The sequence below is a fragment of the Haliotis asinina genome, chromosome 5 (assembly GCF_037392515.1).
Source record: "Haliotis asinina isolate JCU_RB_2024 chromosome 5, JCU_Hal_asi_v2, whole genome shotgun sequence".
Taxonomy (NCBI): Eukaryota; Metazoa; Mollusca; class Gastropoda; order Lepetellida; family Haliotidae; genus Haliotis; species Haliotis asinina.
Genome location: NC_090284.1, coordinates 33,565,334 through 33,586,436, shown reverse-complemented (window position 1 = coordinate 33,586,436; position 21,103 = coordinate 33,565,334). Strand labels below are relative to the sequence as shown.

Sequence of the window (21,103 nt, the reverse complement as noted above, 5' to 3'; positions counted from 1 at the left end):
GCACAGGCTTTTCAAACAGGGCAGGCTCTGCAGAGTCTCACAGAGACATCTATTATGACATCTGTCAAGATCTGTGACGTCATAACTCACTGTGTAATCATCGCAGCATCAGTACCCAAGACTTACGTCATCAATAACTTCAACAGCAAGAGACATTCTGTCTCAACGTAGGTCTATTTGTCTTCTCTGTAAACATCTTGATTTGTAAGTTATACATACGAGGGGATGTCAATAAGTTTTGAGCCTTGCATAGAAAAACACAAAATATTGGTATGAACCACATGTATTTTACAACATAGTCAAGAGTCAAGAGAGTCAAGACACTTGTTCCATCTTTCTGCCAGTCGCTGATGCCGTCTCTGTAGTAGGTGCCATTTTGGTCCTCAAACCAAGCCTCAGTAGCAGCAATAAGTCCATTATCATCCTGAAATCTACGACCACGCAAGTGTTTCTTGAGATCTGGGAACAGATTGTAATCACTTGGTGCCAGTCTGGAGAGTAGGGGGGATTTCGTACCCGCATTCCTGGACAGCAGCGGCTGAAACGTGAGAGATGTGTACTGGAGCATTGTCTTGATGTAGAAGAATACCACATCTGATCTTGCCCCGGCGCTTCTCCTTGATTGACTGTCGCACTTGCCTCAACAAGTTAGCGTAATAGTCCCCATTCATTGTTCTTTTGGTAAGTAATCTGTGTGGATGAAGCTTTTGCTATCCCAGAAGACTGTCGCCATTACCTTCTGCACTGATCTGGAGGCTTTGAACTTTTTGGTCCAGGGAGAAGTGACATGTTTCCATTCGATGGATTCTTATGTGCTCTCAGGATCATAGTGGTGGATCCAGGTTTTATCACAGGTTACTAGCCTAAAGTGAAAATCTTCTGGATTCTTGTTGTATCTGGTTAGCATGGAGTTGCTTATGGTGACCCTTGTTTGCTTCATTTCATCTATAAGCATTCTTGGCACCCATCTTACGCACACCTTACACATGACGAGAAGTTCATGAAGAATTGTCTCGATGGATCCGTGTGAAATGCCTGTGGTCTCCTCTAACTCGAGTGTGATTGGACGATTTTCCGGCACAAGTCTATATGCACTCTGTCAATGTTTTCCTGACTAGTGCTTGTTGTTGGGTGACCTGGACGGGGGTCATCTTCAAGACTCTCTCTACCATGCTTAAATTCATTGACCCATCGTTTGATGGTAGCAGATGAAGGGGAAGACTTCCCATAAACTACTGAAAGCCTTTCTTCAATGTTCTTCGCCGAGTTTCCTTCAAGAACTAAACACTTAATTACTGCTCTATACTCAATTTTATTCAATAACTTCTGAGAGTAGGATACCAAAACTTATATATCACATCAGCTACACCCCAAATTTTCAATGTCGTACCATAGGCTGTGACACCTGGGTATGAAAAATGCTCAAGGCTCAAAACTTATTGACATCCCCTCATAGTTGCCTTCCACACCTTGCCAAGGGTACTCTGGGTTTAATAAGCATATGTGGGATTCTGTAATCAAGTGTTAAAGGGATGAATGTGTAAGAATTTTGAAATATTATCAACAATGAGAGGAAGTATGTTATAAATTGTACTTTGAATCTGATTCTGCATCCTGACTCCTTATCTACATAGCAAAAACACTTTTTATGATGTCCAAATATACACTGTCCTGGCCTGTACATGTACGTGCAGTGGAATACAGCATGGCAAACATACAGTGGAATACTTTTATAACGAACACGGATATAAGGAACTGATGGATATAGCAAACTGTTTTAAAAGTCCCGGATTCACCACTGTATATTATCATATAAAAAAAGTCGTGAAGAATGAATGCTCTATAACATACTAATGGCTATAGCAAACTGATTTCGAATCCCCGCGAGTCCCAGGTAACACTAATTAACGGTGTGAATAGCAAACTGAGCAAACTCAATCAGTGTCACTGCCAGTTAGCGATGCTCACTTCGAAATCCTCAGCAGGCCCATGTCAAAACTGACGACATCGTAAAGGCCGTTTCCGATCAGCTTGACGGAATATCCCGAGTTGATTCGGAATGCGATGATGAAGACACGAACATTGATGAAACAAGACTGTGGGACGTATGCAGTTGGTCAAGCGTGCACAGAGTAAGATCATTGACTTTGTAGTGAAAAGAACGTAATATGGATGAATGAATGCGTGAATAAACTGAGTAGGAATATGTTGTACTGAATAGTGTGTTTTATTGTTCTTTCAATGGGATTTTCGTGAATAGCGAACTATGGATATAATGAACTAATTTCAGTGGTCCCTTGTAGTTCGTTATAAAAGTATTTTACTGTAACTGTTGTAGTGTTGTCCTTGACTGTGATGAAACAAGCTGACAATTCAACAAGGGGAAACACAACTCAATAGATGTTTGAAAATTGTATTCAATAAACCTGTAGACAAGAAGCAAGTACCTTTAGCAATATCATAGTGTTGCTTGGTCCTTTATTACTGACCCAAGATAAGAGGTGACTGACGGTATCAGGTGGTCAGACACACTGACTTTGACGACTCATGTCGTCAGTTTCCATTTGCACAGATTAATGCTTATGCTGTTGGTCAGTGGATTGTCTGGTCAAGACTCGATTATTTACAGACCACTGACATTTAGCTGGAAAATTGCTGAATGTGGCATTAAACAACATATCAACTAACCAACATTCTGTTAGCATCTTTGCTATGCTTGTGGTTTCAACTCAGGCCCATCAGTGGTACAGCCCAGAGCGCATCATAGAAAATAACAATTACAGAATTCTTTGGAATAGTCACATATACTGCTTCAGGCTTATCCAAGTACTGTCCAGTACTGACAGTACATTGATGAGCGTAAGCTAGGTAAAGTCATTCACCAAGTCTGCACAGTGTCACTCACTTAAAAGCAGCTTTCTGGGAAACCACTGCACCATGTCAATCTATAGTGTGTGTAACAAATCCAATAGCATTCCAACCATGTCCTTTGCTTGGACCAGTCACATCCCACTCTCGATCACCAAAATGTGAACTTATTCAATCTCATGTTATGCACTTCTCTCTCTACTTGGACCAAGGTTGGGAAATGTGTGTCATATACCAGTAGTAACCAAAGTAGCCACAGCAGAAGAGTAAGTTATTTTTAAACTTTATTCCTTCCCTTAATGGTCACATGCAACCTTTGCAGATTCTGATACCTTTTTGTATGGACTTAAAGAAACAAATCATCAAAAATGTCAATGCCACCTATAATGTTGAACAAAATGTGATGAAAAAAAGCCAGTGAAATTGAAGTTCAAACGATATACTAAATTTCAGAGGCCAGTGAAAAAGGTTTGTTACACTTGAGTGCACTCCCACTGGCTCTGACTGGGTTCGGTAATGCTGCCGCTTCCTTTTGAGGGAGGTAAACCCAAGTACAAAATATTGCACTTTCGATTTGCGATTATACGCTTTTGTTTGCATTTTCTAAATCAGCAATGTGTTTTATATATCATGAATAAGTGATAACTGTGTTTTAATTATGTTTGATTTTTAGGTTTTATGTGACCTTTAAGATGTAATTAAACCCCAATTATTATACAGATCTAAAATAATTCTAAAGGTACCAATGCAACTAACTAATCTAACTACCTAACCTGGCTGCACATACATTTCTGCCTGCCACTAATATTGCTAAAGTTACACAAACAATACTGATACTAACTACAGTGGACTCTGTCAATATCGGCATCACTTGGGACCAAACAAAAATGCCGGTTTTGACAAAGTGCCAGTATAGGCAGTTTGCCTCATGACTCCGACGCACAATGGAAGTCGTACTGTCTCTTGATCATTCATGTTAATTTCAAACTTCTCAATGTATTCACATCTCCTCTTCAAAGTATCAGACACTGTCTGACTGCCGATGCTAATGCTTTCTGTGTGGGTCGTGGCGTTTTTAAAATCTCCTATCAGTTGCACTTTTTGTTGAAGTGTCAACTCACATCTTGCACGTTTTGGCAATACTGACTGTTATACTAGTAACATTATACGATTTTACCTTAAATACCCTCTAATTACTCTGTGTATGTGACACGTATCACTCACTAGTTAACAAGATACTGATTGACACTTCCCGTTTCTGAATAATATTGGGAAATGTATTGTTACAGTGTTTACAGTCAAAATGCCCACTATTCATCACTCTGTGTAAGGGACACGTATCACACACTAATTAACAAGACACTAATTGACACTTCCCATTTCTGAATAATCTCGGGTAGTAACCGTGAATTGTATTGTTACATCATTTGGACCTAATTACATCAAAAGGTTGCGCCGTCTTTCATGTGCCAGTTTTTACAGATTTGTTTTCATAACAATTTGTTCGTTGGGACTGAAAAACAATGCTGATATCCGGAGTAGACAGAAGACGATTTTTACAGATGTTTCTATATGATAATTAAGTGCATTTCTGCCGGGACTGAAACTCTGTGCCATTGTAGACAGAATGCCGATGTTTACAGAAGCCGATATTGGCAGAGTCCACTGTATACTAACATGCTAATCACCACACTTATATTGATCTTGACAATGTTCCGCTATAGCTGGAACTGTCAGCTCTGTAATAGTCGCATGAGGACCCACTACTGTCATTCTCTTTCTTTTCAGTGAATTTCACCCACAGATGTGGATGTGTTTTGCTTTGTCTGACACTCATGTCTATTTTTCATCATTCAGCACTTCATCAGTACTGTCGTGGTAGTTCGACTAATTTAATGTTTCCTATCTTTGGAAAGATCCCTTTCTCAGTGGTAATGGTTTCTAGGCTCAAGCATTGACTCTCAGGGGAATGTTTCAACTACGGCCTTTCAAATATTTTCTTTGTCTTGCACACCAGGATCGGTGACCCTCATGCGTTGACCCTCTCTCCTCCAGGGCTCCATTACCACCTCCAATGGTGGTTGGACAAGTTCACCTCCTCGATCATCAGGTGGCAGAACTGTGGTCTTCCGCAGACCATGTGTGTTACATCAATGTTTTGGAGTTCAGGACAGTCATCTTGGTAGCTTACTGGCAACACCTTCTTCAGTCTATCAGTCTTCTGGTTCAGTTGGACAATGCTGCTGTTGTGTGGTACATCAATCGCATGGGTTCCATGGGGTCTCTGCAGATCCGTCATTGGACACAGCAGTTCTCCCACTAGATGGATTTCAGTGAACATCACTGTCAAGACCAATGACATTTGAGGTGTGAAAAATGTCTTTGCTGATTTATCCGTCTCTCTCAGCTTGACCATTGCTGACCGGAGTGGAAACTACATCCACAAGTCTTCCAGACTCTTTGACTCCTGATGTCGACAGTGGACCTCTTTGCAACAACACTCAGCTTCCAAAGTGTGTGTTGCTGATCCTTTGGCATGGGAACAGGATGCATTAGCCATCCCAGTGCACACTCCTCCAGTTAAGCGTAATACAGCTTTTGGTCATGCCTTACTGGACAGCCATAAGTTTTTTTTACTTCCACCCAGCACTATTTCCTGACTGTAATGACCCTCACTCAGATCAGCTTCATTGGTCACTGCTCACACTTCATCTACAAGCTTGGTGCATTTATATAAATCGTTGACTGCAAAGGGATATTTCAGGCATGTTGCTTTACAGCCTGAGACCTCTCTGAAGTTCTTAGACCTGTCAACCATGAAGGCCCCGGGGTTGAATAGGCCTTCAGCTACCCATGCTTGCCATAAAAGGCAACTATGCTTGTCATAAGAGGCGATTAACGGGATCAGGTGGTCAGGCTCACTGACTTGGTTGACATGTCATCGGTTCCCAATTGCGCAGATCGATGCTCATGTTGTTGTTCACTGGATTGTCTGGTCCAGACTCAATTATTTACAGACCATTGCCATATAACTGGACTATTGCTGAGAGCGGCATAAAACTAAACTCACTCGCTCACTCTTAGACATCTCACGTCGGAGGATTTTTTGAGCATGTCATGTTTAAGATTTTCTTCCTCCTGGCTTTTGCAATTGCTGCCTGCATCTCCAGGCCTCATGCACTGGATTTCGCCTGTGTGCACTTCAGACAGTTTTAGGTGGGTTTGTCACCCAAACCCAGTTGCCAGGACAGCCATACACACTATTTGCATGCCACTGTGTACTTTTCTGGGCACTGACTACACCGAGGGTCTCCCCCTATGTCCTTTGTGGACTTTAAGAATCTATTTAGCTGCTTCCAAGGACCGTTGTAGGTTACCCAAGAGACTGGTGCTGCTATTGTCATTGGATAAGATGTGTTTCTTGCATCAATCAATTCTTTCTTGTTGGTATTGATTTTCATTAGGCTTAGGATCACTTTACCTAGCTTGAACCAGTTCCAGTTAGTACTATCATACCCATGACTTTAGAGACTTGGGTAGAGGTGGTTGACACACGATGTCTACTGTTATATCAGGGAAGTGCTGATTTTTTGTTTTCAAAGCATTCCACCCCAAAGTTCCTTTCTCACCTTTGGTGGGTATAGTGGCTTCCTGATAAATCGCAGTGAGGTAGGGCTTACTTGTCAAACTGCATACTTTTGCAGCAACAACCTTTTGCAACAACCACATTAATTTGGGAGTGCCCACTCCCAAGAGTTTTTGTCCTGAGCAAACCAGAGGGGATTTCACACAAGAGAAACCCATCACAAGTTCAGAGTTACCATATTGGGAGTTTGTGGTTTCTCCTTCTCTTTCTGTGATCTCACGTTTGTTAAGATAACCTTTGAGCAACCTATGACTGTCCAGTTAAAGGCGACATGGCTGAACGGATTTAAGCGATCAGACAACGGCGGGCACAAACCTTTTCAAGGTATAAGTTCAAGAGGTCTGGGCGAATGTCCACTTTTGCAATTTGGCAAGCTGGTTCTGATTTGTCAGTCTCAAAGGTTACCTGAAACGACTTCCCACTGATGTTTGTTAGCCTCAGTAGAGAAGTGTAACGAATAATACTGAGACTAAGCTTACATAGACTGGATAACTTTGAAAATTTGTAAATTTTATACTTACATACTTATCCTATTTCACTCGATGGATTCCCTCCCAACCTTCACCACATCACAGATTACTTACGGCTCCAAGACAATGACAGTAGTGGGATGCTATGTGACCATCTGAATGCCTAGTTCGCATTACAGAGAGGAATGACAGGTCCAGCAATAGGAGCCAGCAGCAATCAGGTGGAGAGAGAGAGGCCCAAAAATTTGATTCAACTAAGCCTACAGCATGGTTCCATGCCTTGGTCAAAGTAGAGACACAAGTGCATACTGTAAGATAGGATAAGTATATAAATATAAAATTTATAGTTAAAATTTTATTCCTGGAGAGAATGTAAATATAAAATCCTGATTAGGTAATGAATATCTTGAGACTGTTCAACACCTTGTCAGTGACTATCATTCTTTAGCACTAACAGCATATTTTAAACAACGTGATGGCATGGCTTATTACTTCTCTTACCACCATTGCTATACTTGTGACTTTGACCCAGAGATGCACCCATGGTACAATCATGAATTCAGGCATCTTGAAAATGATGCTTTGAATACTTAGGACAGCCAAGGACAGCTACGTTCAAGGACAGATTCCTGGCAGCAAATGCAGAGCAGGAGAGTGTCCAGGATCTCCATTGGGAGCACACCTATTTTGACACTCTGGATAATGCTGCCGGCTGTAGTGAAGGGGATTCTTCATATTCTCCAGAAGGTTCTTGGTGGGTTCAGCGTGATACTGTTTCCAGAGAGAAGTCCCATTAACGTTCTGTAGAGGGAGCTGATGATGAACCTTGCCATCCTGAATGTGCTGGCACCACCCAAACTCTGTCTGCTGCATACTCTTTTCAACCCTGTACTAAATGAGCAGAATTTTAAATACCATCAGCCAAACTGTCCCTAATGATAAGTACTTTTTAAGTAACATGAGAAAATCGAGAGAGCATGAGGCTTGATCAAAATGTCTGTAGCCTCACCAAGAAAATGGTACAAATGCAGTTATTTTAATGTTTTCTTTTTCTACATATTATCTTTCAACCTCAAGCAAATTGTTTTTTTATCCTGCACTATCTGCAATAAATGTGTCACAGCACAATCTGCAATAAATGTGTCACAGACTTTAGGAAACAAATATGCAAGAAATATTTTGTTTGTTTGAGATAGAAGACAGATCAGTAGAAGCTAATATCAAACTTAGATATTAATGAGCATAAATAAGAAATTTGAAACAACAATCATTTGTAAAAGTGACTGTCCCCTTTCATGTTTACTCAAAGCTTGTTTTGGAGACACTACCCATCCCCCTTTCAGAAGACATAATCTTTTACTTATTCATGTATAATGCCAAGGGTTCAACTAAATACTGAATGGTCACACAAGTGTCAGTTTTCTTTACGTTGCAAATATTGCCAGCTTGATATCTAGACACAATGTTTTTGTAAGACTGAAGTGGGATTGTCCTTATAAACTAGCCCTTGTCTAAATTTAGATCACACCCGTGAAGGTCCCGGGATAGAATAGGCCTTCAGCAACCAATGCTTGCCTTAAACGGAGACTATGCTTGTCGTAAGAGGTGACTAATGGATGGTCAGTCTCGCTTACTTGGTTGACACATGTCATTGATTCCCAATTGCGCAGATCCATGCTCATGTTGTGATGACTGGATTGTCTGGTCCAGACTCGATTATTTACAGACCACCGCCATATAACTGGAATATTGCTGAGTGCAGCGTAAAACTAAACTCACTCACTATATTTATTTAGATCAAGTAATCCAAATCTTGATGGGAAGTCATCCAGTACCATAGTAAGACCAGAAATTATTGAGAATTTTGGGAATATGTTTAATTGTATTTCTAGTATAAAGAACCTTCACCAGCTATACAGTGCTTGGTTTCATTCAAGAGGACAACGCTGTTACTCCTTTTTCAAAGGGTTATACCCCCAAGATTACTTGCTAGCAGACGACATTTTCAGTAATCTTCAGTATGGATGATTTAGTGAGGAGGAAGTTTGTTTTAGAGTATTAATACAAGGACACCAGATCAGCTAAAGTGATTTCAGGTAGAACAGGCACCCCTTTGTCCACTGTTTATTGTGTTTTGAAATATATTGCAAATGCATATGACATTGAGCACCAGGGAGGCGCAGATTGACTGTTGGTGACAGGAGGCAGTTTGGTATTCTTTTTTCTAAAAACAGAGGAATTTAGAAAACTTAAGGCTGGATATTATGGATAGAAGAAATGTGGCTGTCTGTGAGGAGACAATTAGGACTGAACTGCATTCTATGGGTTGGCAGAAAAGCCAAGGAGTTCCTCTCCGATCATGAAACCTGAACAAAAGAAGTGAAGGTGAAACTGGTGCTTACAGCAAAGAAATTTTACTTGGGACAATGTGATTTTCTCAGATGAAAGTTGTGTCAGGCTGTTTCCTATTATACTGAAATTCAGTGCCCAAAGTGCAGTCTGAATTTTAACTTGTGGGGTCGCATATCGGGCATCACCTGTTTGTGTGTTTGAAGGGAATATGAACAGTGACAGATATTCTCGAGGGACATTTACTTCCATCTCCTCATGTGTTCTATGGATTTTCCAGCAGGGCAATGACTCAAAACACTGTTCAAAGCATTCACAGGCCTGGTTTTGGACCCAAAATATGACCTAATTAGACTGGCCTAGCTTATAGCCCAACCTAAGGACAATAGAAAATGTTTGGTTACTCATGAAGGAAAGTGTCAGTAAGAACAATCTGACAAATATTGCTGAAATGAAAGAAGAGGTGGTCCATTATTGGGGCAGCATGGACCACGACTTTCTAACTTGTTTGATCTGTAGTATGCCCCACTGCACTCAAGCCTGCATTGTTGCCCATGGTGACTAAATACTAACTGTTCACCTTTGTTAGAATCTGTGTTCACATTTAATATGTGAGTAATGAGTGAAAAAATGTTAGCAATCTTTAAATTGGTCACACTATACACTAAGCATATTGTATATGTTATCTGAGGGCATACCATTATTCAAGAGGAATCAAATGACAGATTGTTTTTGAATTTCTGCAATTTTGTTAGGAATATTATACCACAAAATGTTGTGATGACTAATATCTCGTTAACAACATTACCAACATATGTGAAATGTTTAGTATGGCTTGGAATGTTATTGCAAGTACATGTGCAGTATCACTGATATTGGAGAAGTACACGAAAAATGATGATGTCCTGGTTTCCTCAACAAATATGTAATACGCAAGGTCAGTTGTCTTCACTCGAAGTAAACAGCTCCAGATATTCTAAGACTACAAGTTTCATGTCTTGATGTCTTCAACTTAAAAGAAAATTCTTTTTCAGTACTCCAGTAACTTTAAGGAAAAGTCAGGACAAAAGGGAAATACTGTCAAGGCCTCACAAACGAACATGGTACAAACCTTTTTATTACATATTATTGTTGTTCCAGTGTCTGTGGTGCTATTTTGCATGTATGTTTCTAACACCAGACCTTAATTACCTGCTTATACAGTATGGTTCAAAATTATTGAGAATAGCTAAAGCATTTCATATTATTAAACGAGAACAAATCAGATAAAATTGAATGTATTGTGAAAGTGAACTGACCTTTTCATGTTGTGTAGGTAACAATTTAATATTTTATCAAGTCTCCTTGAGCTTCACGGCACAGTCTAAGACGGGTAGGCATACTTCCTATCAGAGAGGTTAGTGTCTCGTGAGTTATGCTGTCCCAGTATCGGACCACTTCTCTCTTCATGTCTTCAATTTTTGTCAACCCCTTTTGATTCACACATTCCTTCATCATCCCCAAATGTTCTCAATGGGATTTAAGTCAGGACTATATGCAGGAAATGGTAATGCAGTCACATTTTTCTCATGAAACCACTGCTTGGCATGTTTTGCGGTGTGTTTAGGATCATTACCTTTCTGCAAAATCCAGTCATTTACATAAAACACATGTGCACTTGGAAGGAGAAAATTATCTAATATGTTAGTGTAGCGTTGACTTGTCAGATTTCCCTCAAACACACACAGCGGGGTCGTTCCTAATAAGGATATCCCTCCCCATACATGAAACTTTGGGCTGTATTTAGGTCGTCGATACAACGGTGCTGACGCAGACTTTGTCCATATTTTCACATTATTGGGATATACCCATATTGAGCTTTCATCAGTAAAAATCACATTTTCCCAGTCAAAGTTTTCATGTGCCAAACACCACTCAACACGCCTGTCTTTATGTTCTTGTTTCATGAGAGGAGAAGGAATTCCAGTCTTTTTCTCCCATCCAAGATCAATCAAATTTCTTCTAACTGTAGATTTTAATACAACTGTTGATCCCCGTTCTATCATTTCATACCTGATGTTGGAGATGCTTGCCCTTTGCTTTTTAGACGCTAAAATTCCCAGCCGGACGCGATCTGAGAAGTCCAATTTTCTGGGTCTCCCTGCTCCTTTCTGGTGCCCCAAATCCTTTCCCTCTTTAAAATTCTTCCTAATCCTATACACAGTAGAAAGAGGAGTTCCTGTTCTCTCTGCCAATGTATTTACATCATCAATTCCTTGATTACACAACTCAAAAATCAACCTTCTTTTATCTTCAGCAGACATTGTTGACAGTGCTGAGGAAAATGACGTCTGCTACAAATCCAGGGGAGGTAACTCTAATTGTACTATACTCAGTAGGCCAAGATGAGTTACCTCCCTTATACCATTACTTAGTTTTAAGTATCAGTGAATCAGTTGAGGTGTTAGGATAGCTCAAAGTAAGAAGAAAAATTCTCAATAATTATGAACCAGACTATATATAATGTGCTTACATTTGCATGTGGCTTGCTTGTACCTTATAGTATATACCTGTTATTATTTCTAGCCAAGATGTTAATGTGTATGTTTGGTAGATCTTAAAGATCCAACATTGAATCAGTGTAATAGGAATGTATGTAGTCAGTAATTCTATGTGTTATTGAAAAAGTGGGGAGCCTGCTATATATAGAACCCCATTAAATTTTAGGTGTAAGTATTCCGTCTGGGTTGTGTTGGCTGTGTCCTCTTCTCTTTGTGATGTGTTACAGATTTATAATAGATTAATTTTTTTAAAAAGAAATCAAGGGGAAGTAATACTTATCAAGTGAATTTGCCTTTTCCATGGCGCTTTGTGATAAGCCTTCATGTTTTTCCTGTGTGCTGACACTGTGAACACATGTTTGAACTGCCCTTGGATTCTACTTTCTTCTGTCAGCATTTATTCATCTACTACAGCTCTTCCTCAACTAAGTTAGAACTTTCGCATTGGTCAATGGACGTTCCTATTTCTTGAGTTATTGACTGGAAATTGGAAAAATGATGGACTTTGTGACTTCCGTATTTTTCCTGCAGTTTTCCCCGATCCATCATAGTGAGTATTAGTCTCATTAATCATATCTCAAAGGAAATGCGTTGGATGTCAAAACTTTCAATTGGATAAGGGTCTTCATGCACTCTGTATTTCATGCTCACCTGACCCGCCATGCCCTTTGTCCTAATGTTGTGTATTGTCAGGATATGTCAAGAATGGAATGGAATATTATGAGCAAGGCTTGTCTTAAAGCCAAGAAAGGTATGCTTTCCTCTTCCTTAGACACTGTACAGAAAGCTTTCACCCTCTGATACTAAACCTGCTTCTGTTAGGTTTGAGCTGACTGTTATGATCTATGTCATTGTCCCATAAGGAAAATTTGAGTGCCTTATTTGGACCCACTCTTAAAGATTTGGAGCAACACAGTTTTTCAAAAATGAAGGAATTAAAATGCTCTTTTGCTAGTAGCGCTTCCTGATCAGTACTTAACAATTTTGGACTCTCAGTCAGATACAATTCCTAATTCTCAGGAGGACCAGAACTCTCAATTAACTAGCTGTAAACCCCGTTCCGGTTATGCTACTGTCACCACAGAGTCTGACGGACTGGGCAGTAATGATCATAATGTAGCCACAGTTACTGGCAATTTCACCATTACCATGCACCCTTCATCCAATGATACTGGCATTCATATAAATTGATATAAATAAGTTACCTAGTCCCGAATGACCACTTATCAATTAATGAAGGTATTATCACTGTCCCATCAATGGACATGGAGACTGCGAATTTTACTCACGTCTTTGCATACTGCGATAAAGTGGCTTTACCCTGTGTACGGTACCTCCGGTTTCAATGGCTATTTGAACTGCAGTCTTCTGGATCGCTGACTTCTCAAAATGTACACAGTTTACTACTACTTCATTCCACTATGGTCTTGGCCATGAGTTAATTTAACAAAACAGTCTCTAAAGCTTCCAATGTTCAGTCATTACTCAGGATTACCCTTCGGCAGTTATATCATTCATGATTGCATGTTCCCTTCTACTACTGACCTGGATAAGGATTTACATTTGAAAACTGCTCAGTAATTAAACAAGACACTATGCTTGTAATGCTGGCTCAAGTGACAGCCTTAGCTAACACTATTTTGAATGTAGTGCGTATGACAATGCTAAACATGCTGAGGGGGATATAGTAGAAGGTCTGGAGTAGAACAGGCCTTCAGCAACCCATGCTTGCCATGATGGGTGACTATGCTTGCCCTAAGAGTAACTCACTCACTCATTATTGTTTTCAAGGTCATAGTCACACTTTGAAGATTTCAGCACATTACTCTGTATGTCGAAATTGTCAGCAAGATACCCCAAGAATGGTTCACTGGATGTTCTTCATAGACTTTGAAGACTTCCCTTGAATGTTTTTCAATATGCTATGTCTTTATTACCACTTTTGAATATATCATTCACTAGTGGAAGTCGCGGTGGCTGAGCAGGCTAGGCGGCTGACTTTGTGTGCTGGCGATTAGGTGCCTGACTCTGAGGGTGCGGGTTCGAATCCCGGATGGGACTCAACCGAAAAAGTACTAGAATTTGTACTTTACTAAGAAAGTGAAATCCCAAATATGACATATGTTATCATTCACTAAGACATTCTTGTCAAGGTCAAAGTGATTCTGGAAAATATTTGTGTGTTTGAACAACCCCAGAGCAAGATATCAAGAGAGGTTGACTGGTCGTGCTTTTGTTATCCCCCAGGCATGTAATGCTGGTGGATATAGTCGAGGCCTCGTCTGTCCATCTGCCTGTCCATCTGCCTGTTCGTCTGTAATCATTTTGTTTCCAGAGCATAACTCAGAAACTGTTCAATATTTTTAGACCAAACTTGATAGGTATAATAATCTCAACCTATAGTTATGCCTTTTGCTATTTACAGAGTTTTGGCATTTTTGTTCTTTTTTTATCCCCCAGGCATGTAATATAGTTGACGCCTCATCTGTCTGTCCGTCTGTCTGTAATCATTTTGTTTCTGGAGCATAACTCAGAAACCGTTCAATAGTTTTAGACCAAATTTGATAGATATAGTAATCTCAGCCTATGGTTGTGCCTTTTCCTATTTACAGATTTATGGCATTTATATTTTTTTCGTTTTTCCGTGGAACATTTTGGTGTTAGTCTTATGGTAGGATGGGCTTTGTTTCCGGAGTAGAACTCAAAAACTGTTCAATATTTTTCTGCAAAACTTGGTAGATATATCAATCAGAACCTAAAGTGGTGCCTTTTGCTATGTACAGATTCTTATGATTTATTTTTTTCACGGTTTCCATGGAAATGTTTCAGACGTAGTCTCATTTCCAGAGCAGAACTCTCAAACTTCTTAATATCTGCTAGTAAAACTTTTTGATTTTGACAGGTTTTTGTGATGTATTATTTTCTTGGTTTCCATGGAAATGCTTCAGACTTAGTCTCAAAATGGAGGGGTGGGCTTTGTTCCCAGAGCACAACTCGAAAACCATTTCATATCTTTCAACAGATCTTTGCAGATATATGAGACAGATCTTGAAATTATGACTTTGCTGGTTACAGATATATGGCATTTACAATTTTCATGATTTCTAAAAAAACAATGAATAACTCTCCGATTATTTGTCCTTTCAAACATGTGGGGGCCGGGGAATATGTCATCTTCTGATGACTCATGGATTCTTTACACGATGTTTCAGAGTTAATTCTTTGCTCCTTTATCAGGTGAATGTTAAGTCAGTACTAAGAGTATGTATAGACTCATGCACGCATGCACGTGGGCTGTGGGGTGTTGATATAAGTGAGAATGTACAAAGATAACAATATAATAACGGAGGGATATAATCGACGCCTCAACTGTCTGTCCGTCCGGCCATCCATAATCATTTTGTAGCATAACACAAAAACAATTCAATATTTTTACACCAAAATTGGCAGATATGACAAACTGAACCTAAGTTTGTGTCTTTTGTTATTTTACATTTTCATTTTTTTATCCCCCCGGCATGTAATGCGTGGTGATGTAGGTGACGTCTCGTCCGTCCGTCCGTCTGTAATCATTTTGTTCCCAGAGCATAATTCAGAAAGCGTTCAATATTTTTAGACCAAACTTGATATAGTTGTGCCTTTTGTTATTTTTCTATTTTTCAGAGTTTTGGCATTTTTATTTTTTTTTCGTTTTTCCATCTAACATTTTGGTGATAGTCTAATGGTGGGATACGTTTTGTTTCCGAAGCAGAACTCAAAAAACGTTCATTATTTTGTCAGTAAAACTTGGTAGATATATCAATCAGAGCATAAAGTGGTGCCTTTTGCTCTTTACAGGTTTTTGTGATTTATCATTTTCTCAGTTTCCATGGAAATGTTTCGGACATAGTCTCAAAAGTGAGAGGTTTGTTTCGTTTCCAGACCAGAACTCAAACTCCGTTTTATATTTTTCTGCAAAACTTGGTAGATATGCCAATCAGAACCTGAAGTGGTGCTTTTTGCTATTTACAGGTATAATTCAGTATTTTCTTGGTGAGATGTGTGTTTTGTTTCCGTAGCAGGACTCAAAAACTTCTTAGTATCTGTCAGTGTTACTTAGTAGATATGTATGGCAGACCCCAAAGTGGTGCCTTTTGCTACTTACATGTTTTTGATTTATTATTTTCTCCGTTTTTATGGAAATGTTTCAAACTTAGTCTCAAAATTGAGGGATGTGCTTCGTTTCTGGGGCAGAACTCAAAAACCGTTCAATATTTTTCTGCACACCCCAAAAGTGGTGCCTTTTGCGACTTACACTTTTTCTGATTTATTATTTTCTCCGTATTTATGGCAACGTTTCGGACATAGTCTCAAAAGTAAGGTATGGGCTTCGTTTCCGGAGCAGAACTCAAAAACCGTTCAATATGCCATCTTCTGATGACTCTTGTTTTATGTAACGAATAGATTATTTACTTGTTTATGTACACAACCATGGTTAGACTACTGCTCACGACCCCACACTCCAGGCAGGCATACTGTTTCAAGCTCTGCATACCTTTCCCTGCGCATGCGTTATGAGCGCAAAGCAGCATAACTGTTGAAACCAGTTTTTCCGCCAGCGCTGGCGGAAAATTACTAAATCGTTTGAACTCCAATTTTGCTGGCTTTTTTTCATCGTGTTTTTCTTTTCAACTTTTTAGGGTGAATTGACATATTTGATGATTTGTTTCGGTAAGTGCATACCAAAAGGTATCACAGTCTGCAAAGTTGTGTTTTATGTTTCATGTGACCTTTAACCTGTGCTCATGTATGGGGGGATGTCAGTAAGTTTTTAGCCTTGAGCATTTTTCATACCCAGGTGTCACAGCCTATGGTACGACATTGAACCTTGGGGTGTAGCTGATGTGATACATAAGTTTTGGTATCCTACTCTCAGAAGTTATTGAACAGCTCACATTGACAGAAAGAGACCCCCTTCACGGCAGTGAAAGTGAATAAAATTGAGTATAGAGCAGTAATTAAGTTTTTAGTTCTTGAAGGTAACTCGGTGAAGAACATTGAAGAAAGGCTTTCAGCAGTTTATGGGAAGTCTTCCCCTTCATCTGCTACCATCAAACGATGGGTCAATAAATTTAAGCATGGTAGAGAGAGTCTTGAAGATGACCCCTGTCCAGGTCACCCAACAACAAGCACTAGTCAGGAAAACATTGACAGAATGCATATACACTTGTGCATATAGACAATGAATGGGGAATATTATGCTAACTTGTTGAGGCAAGTGCGACAATCAATCAAGGAGAAGCGCCAGGGCAAGATCAGATGTGGTATTCTTCTACATCAAGACAATGCTCCAGTACACATCTCTCGCGTTTCAGCCGCTGCTGTCCAGGAATGCGGGTTCGAAATCTTGCTGCATACCCCCTACTCTCCAGACCTGGCACCAAGTGATTACAATCTGTTCCCAAATCTCAAGAAACAAGTGCGTGGTCGTAGATTTCAGGATGATAATGAGCTTATTGCTGCTACTGAGGCTTGGTTTGAGGACCAAAATGGCGCTTTCTACAGAGATGGCATCAGTGCCTGGCAGAAAAGATGGAACAAGTGTCTTGACTCACAAAGGGACTATGTTGAAAAATAAATGTGGTTGATACCAGTATTTTGTGTTTTTCTATGCAAGGCTCAAAACTTATTGACATCCCCTTTTATTACTTGTGGGATGGCTTGTTTGAAGACACCTGATGTTTTGATCAAATGTTTCCTCTTCTTGTTCTCATGAGCAAAGCATTAAGGGAGATGGGAAACTGATTGCCTCAACATCATATTCAAGCAGTGTAGAATACACTGGCTTGGACTGGGAGATCCTTTGAGTTGGATTTAGGGAACCCTTTGCAGAGTTATGCTATTATGTTTTTCTTTATAGAACCCAATCATGAGTTGTGTCGATACTTACTTTGGATTGGCTCGGTGCCATCTTCTTTGTGATTTCCCATGGTAGAAGTCTTCTACACCCACTGTTACCCTGGCATTTATAAATGGAAAGTGTGAGATAGGATAAGTTTCAAAATTTGAAAATTTTACAGTAATTTGAATATTCATATACTTATCTTATGGCACATGATAAACTCTTGTTCATCCTACCTGTCCCTGCCTGCCTCAGAGAATCAGTATTTCACAGGGGTCACATGACCAGAGAGGTCAAGATGCTGGGTGTGTTTGGACATGTTGTTTTGAAACTGAACACATTCTAAGGAGATTCTTCAAAGTCACATGTAGCACAAGACACAACTTTGCAGATTCTGATACCTTTTGGATTTGGGATTATCGCTGTGCTTAAGGTTAAAAAATGAGATGTTTCTTGTGATTACAAGCATCTTGGGTCTGCAGTAATACAAAATACTCTGGTCCCATACTTTCAGATTTCAGGAAACTAGCATTAGGAATATGAATTTCATTGCTAAAAATGCCCAGTAGGAAAACTGGAAAAGTATTTTGATTGTGATGTCAATGTCTGTTTATTGACCCCTATATGTTTGCTTGTGTGTCTGCTAAACACAATATGCAATACACAACTTCAATCATTCACCACATGCAGTTTGAACTAAACACCTATCAGGATATAAACCATCAACAAGACTGTTGATTTATGGCTTGCACCCCTTAGTTCTGTCTCTGTCACAGTATGTAATTACACAAACAGGCAGGTGTGATACTTGTACACATAACATTTTATTATGTCTATGGGTTGTAAACAAACTACATCCATTTTTCTTGGATGAATGGATTGGATGGAAACTGGTCCAAAGTCAGATTGTCAGTTTCAAGTTCTGCTTTGTATATGGACGAATGATAGTTTCCAGTCACGCAGTAGTTCACTATCTCAGTATTTATTGATTGGATCGGACGGAAATACAGAGAGCATGTATTTACAAATCCAACATCTCTATATACATTCTTTATGAATAGAAACTTCTTCTATTGTATATAATGTGATGTTTCGGCATGGATTCTTATACTGCTGTCACTCTTGCTTGACAACTGTTTGAATCTGTACCACATTGGAATTAAAGAAGTTGTTATCAATAAAAATCTCAATGCTAATCAAACAGATCATCTCTATATACACACACAAAACCCTCAGGCTATTGGCAAGTGAACCAGCCAATAAGAAGTCATTGGTTCACTTGAGTGCACCCCTACCTGCTCTAATGGGGCTGCATCTCCCAGGTGCTTTGTTTTGGGGAAAGTAAACCCAAGTACAAAATATTGCACTTTGATTCACAATTGTTCGCTTATGATTTTGTTTATTTGTTTTGTTGTTTTTTCAGTCTTTATTATATATCATGAATAAGTGATAATTATGCTTGGTTTTTTTTGTTTGTATGTGACCTTTCAAAGGAATTTAGAAGTTCAATGTTTCTTAGCTAGTTCTTGCCCATTCGTGAGGTGGATAATCAAATAGTGAACAGTACTGTATATTTATATGGATGGATTATAACCCAGATATGTAAACAAGTATGTACAAGCACAAGAGTAAAAGGCGATATAATTAAGTATGTACAAACAATGAGTTGAAATGAAAGAGATGACTACAATGAGGCAAGATGAAAGAGAGGACTACAAGATTGTCCTATACCCTTGAATATAATTACACACTTTCTTATAATTTTTTTTAAATGTATGTTTTCAATGGACAGTTCAAGAACCCAAAGAACACAACAATTGATTTTAATACCAGGAACATCATTACGGTGGCCCTGAACCATGGAACTACATGGTTGAATACTAAACGTACAGTTTGTACCTGCAAGAAATGTAAACAACATACCCTTTTAGACAGTTGTAGAATCAGGCTTGCTTTATTTATTAATGTTGTCCAGTTATAGAGCTAAGCCTATGTTTTTTCAGGTCCTGTTTGTTTCAGTAATTTTGTCTTAAAATGATCTATGATTAAAACAAAATATGCAAAAGCAGGGTTCGAAATTAACGCTTTGAGATAGCAGATTTGCTATTCAAAATCCTGTTATGCTACCTGAAAAAAAACACACAGTAGCAGCAACTTTCTACCTGGCTTGTTTTAGTGAACCACTGATGTTCATCAATTAGCTATCATTTTCAAATAGAACATCTCCACTTGCGCGCTTTCCCTCGTAAACGTACCAATTCTGTTATTTTAACTTTAAAAAATGCTCATTGTACTTACGCATGGCAATAATCACATAACCAGTCAGCTCAGTTTCCATGTGCAGTACTGCTTGATATGTTTGATAATGGAGATTCATCTTTTCCTAAAGCATAAAGGTTGTGACCGCTGCAAATGTCTGTACAAATAACTTCTACGGTTCCAACACAGCAAACCTTTATTCTGTTCATCATTCTGTGTACACTGTGTCCCTGTTGTTGCCGGGTGAAAAACCGTATGGCAACGCTGCTTTCTGCCTGACACTGTCACTTGCGCCAGCCTCCCAAAACTGCATAGCACCGCATGCCCCTCCCCCAGTTATCTTCCCTTTTTTAGTCATGTGACTTACCACAGATCACATGATCCCAATGTAACTATAAATAGGCCATTTGACCGCAACATTCCGGCCCCTTAATTGTTACAATTAACAATTACAATAACATACTCTGCATCAAACATGTGGAACATATTCATTTGTAAATAAACTGATACCTTCAAACTGAACATAGCTTTATAACTGCCTTAATAGCTCTGAGAATGTGAATTGCTCCAATATACACTCATACACACGCTATGACTGCATAATAAACTTAAAATACCCATTGGTTCAATTATAAAAAATGTACATTTCTCTTCACTTCTGTACAGCTCAACTGTAGAACTGAAAACTGATACTGTTAACAGTCACTTTCAAGCAGTAAACACAGCTTTGTAATTGGTCTGTTCAAGACACCTGACTTCGTTCTGACTTCAACACTGCGCACAAACCCTTTGTGATCATGATAAACTTTCTCAATCCTTGCCATAAGCCATGAATTTCTGGGTGCTGTTTCATCCACAATGAGAACTACATCTCCCACATGAACAGTGCGACGTAACTTCAACCACTTTTGTCGCACATGTAGCGACGTGAGATACTCTCGAGACCACCTCTTCCAAAAGAGATCTGCTAAATATTGGACTTGTCTCCATCGACGACGTGGGTAGGCATCACTCTCAGAAAATATACCAGGAGGCAGGTTTGGCTTGCCTTTTAACAATAGCAGGTGATTTGGTGTCAAGGCATCTAAAT

At 39.3% G+C, this 21,103-nt stretch overlaps 1 protein-coding gene across 2 annotated transcripts in view; it reads left to right on the top strand.

Moving 5' to 3' along the window:
* LOC137283765 (rab11 family-interacting protein 4-like) overlaps positions 1-21,103 on the top strand; it is a 189,211-nt gene that overhangs the window by 43,771 nt on the left and 124,337 nt on the right. Inside the window, exon 6 of one of the 2 annotated variants that reach the window (XM_067815440.1) lies at positions 10,368-10,436. The exons of the other annotated variant lie outside the window; for it this stretch is intronic. Coding sequence (XP_067671541.1) covers positions 10,368-10,436 — 69 coding nt within the window. The remainder of the gene's footprint in view (positions 1-10,367; positions 10,437-21,103) is intronic. 2 annotated transcript variants of the gene reach the window in all.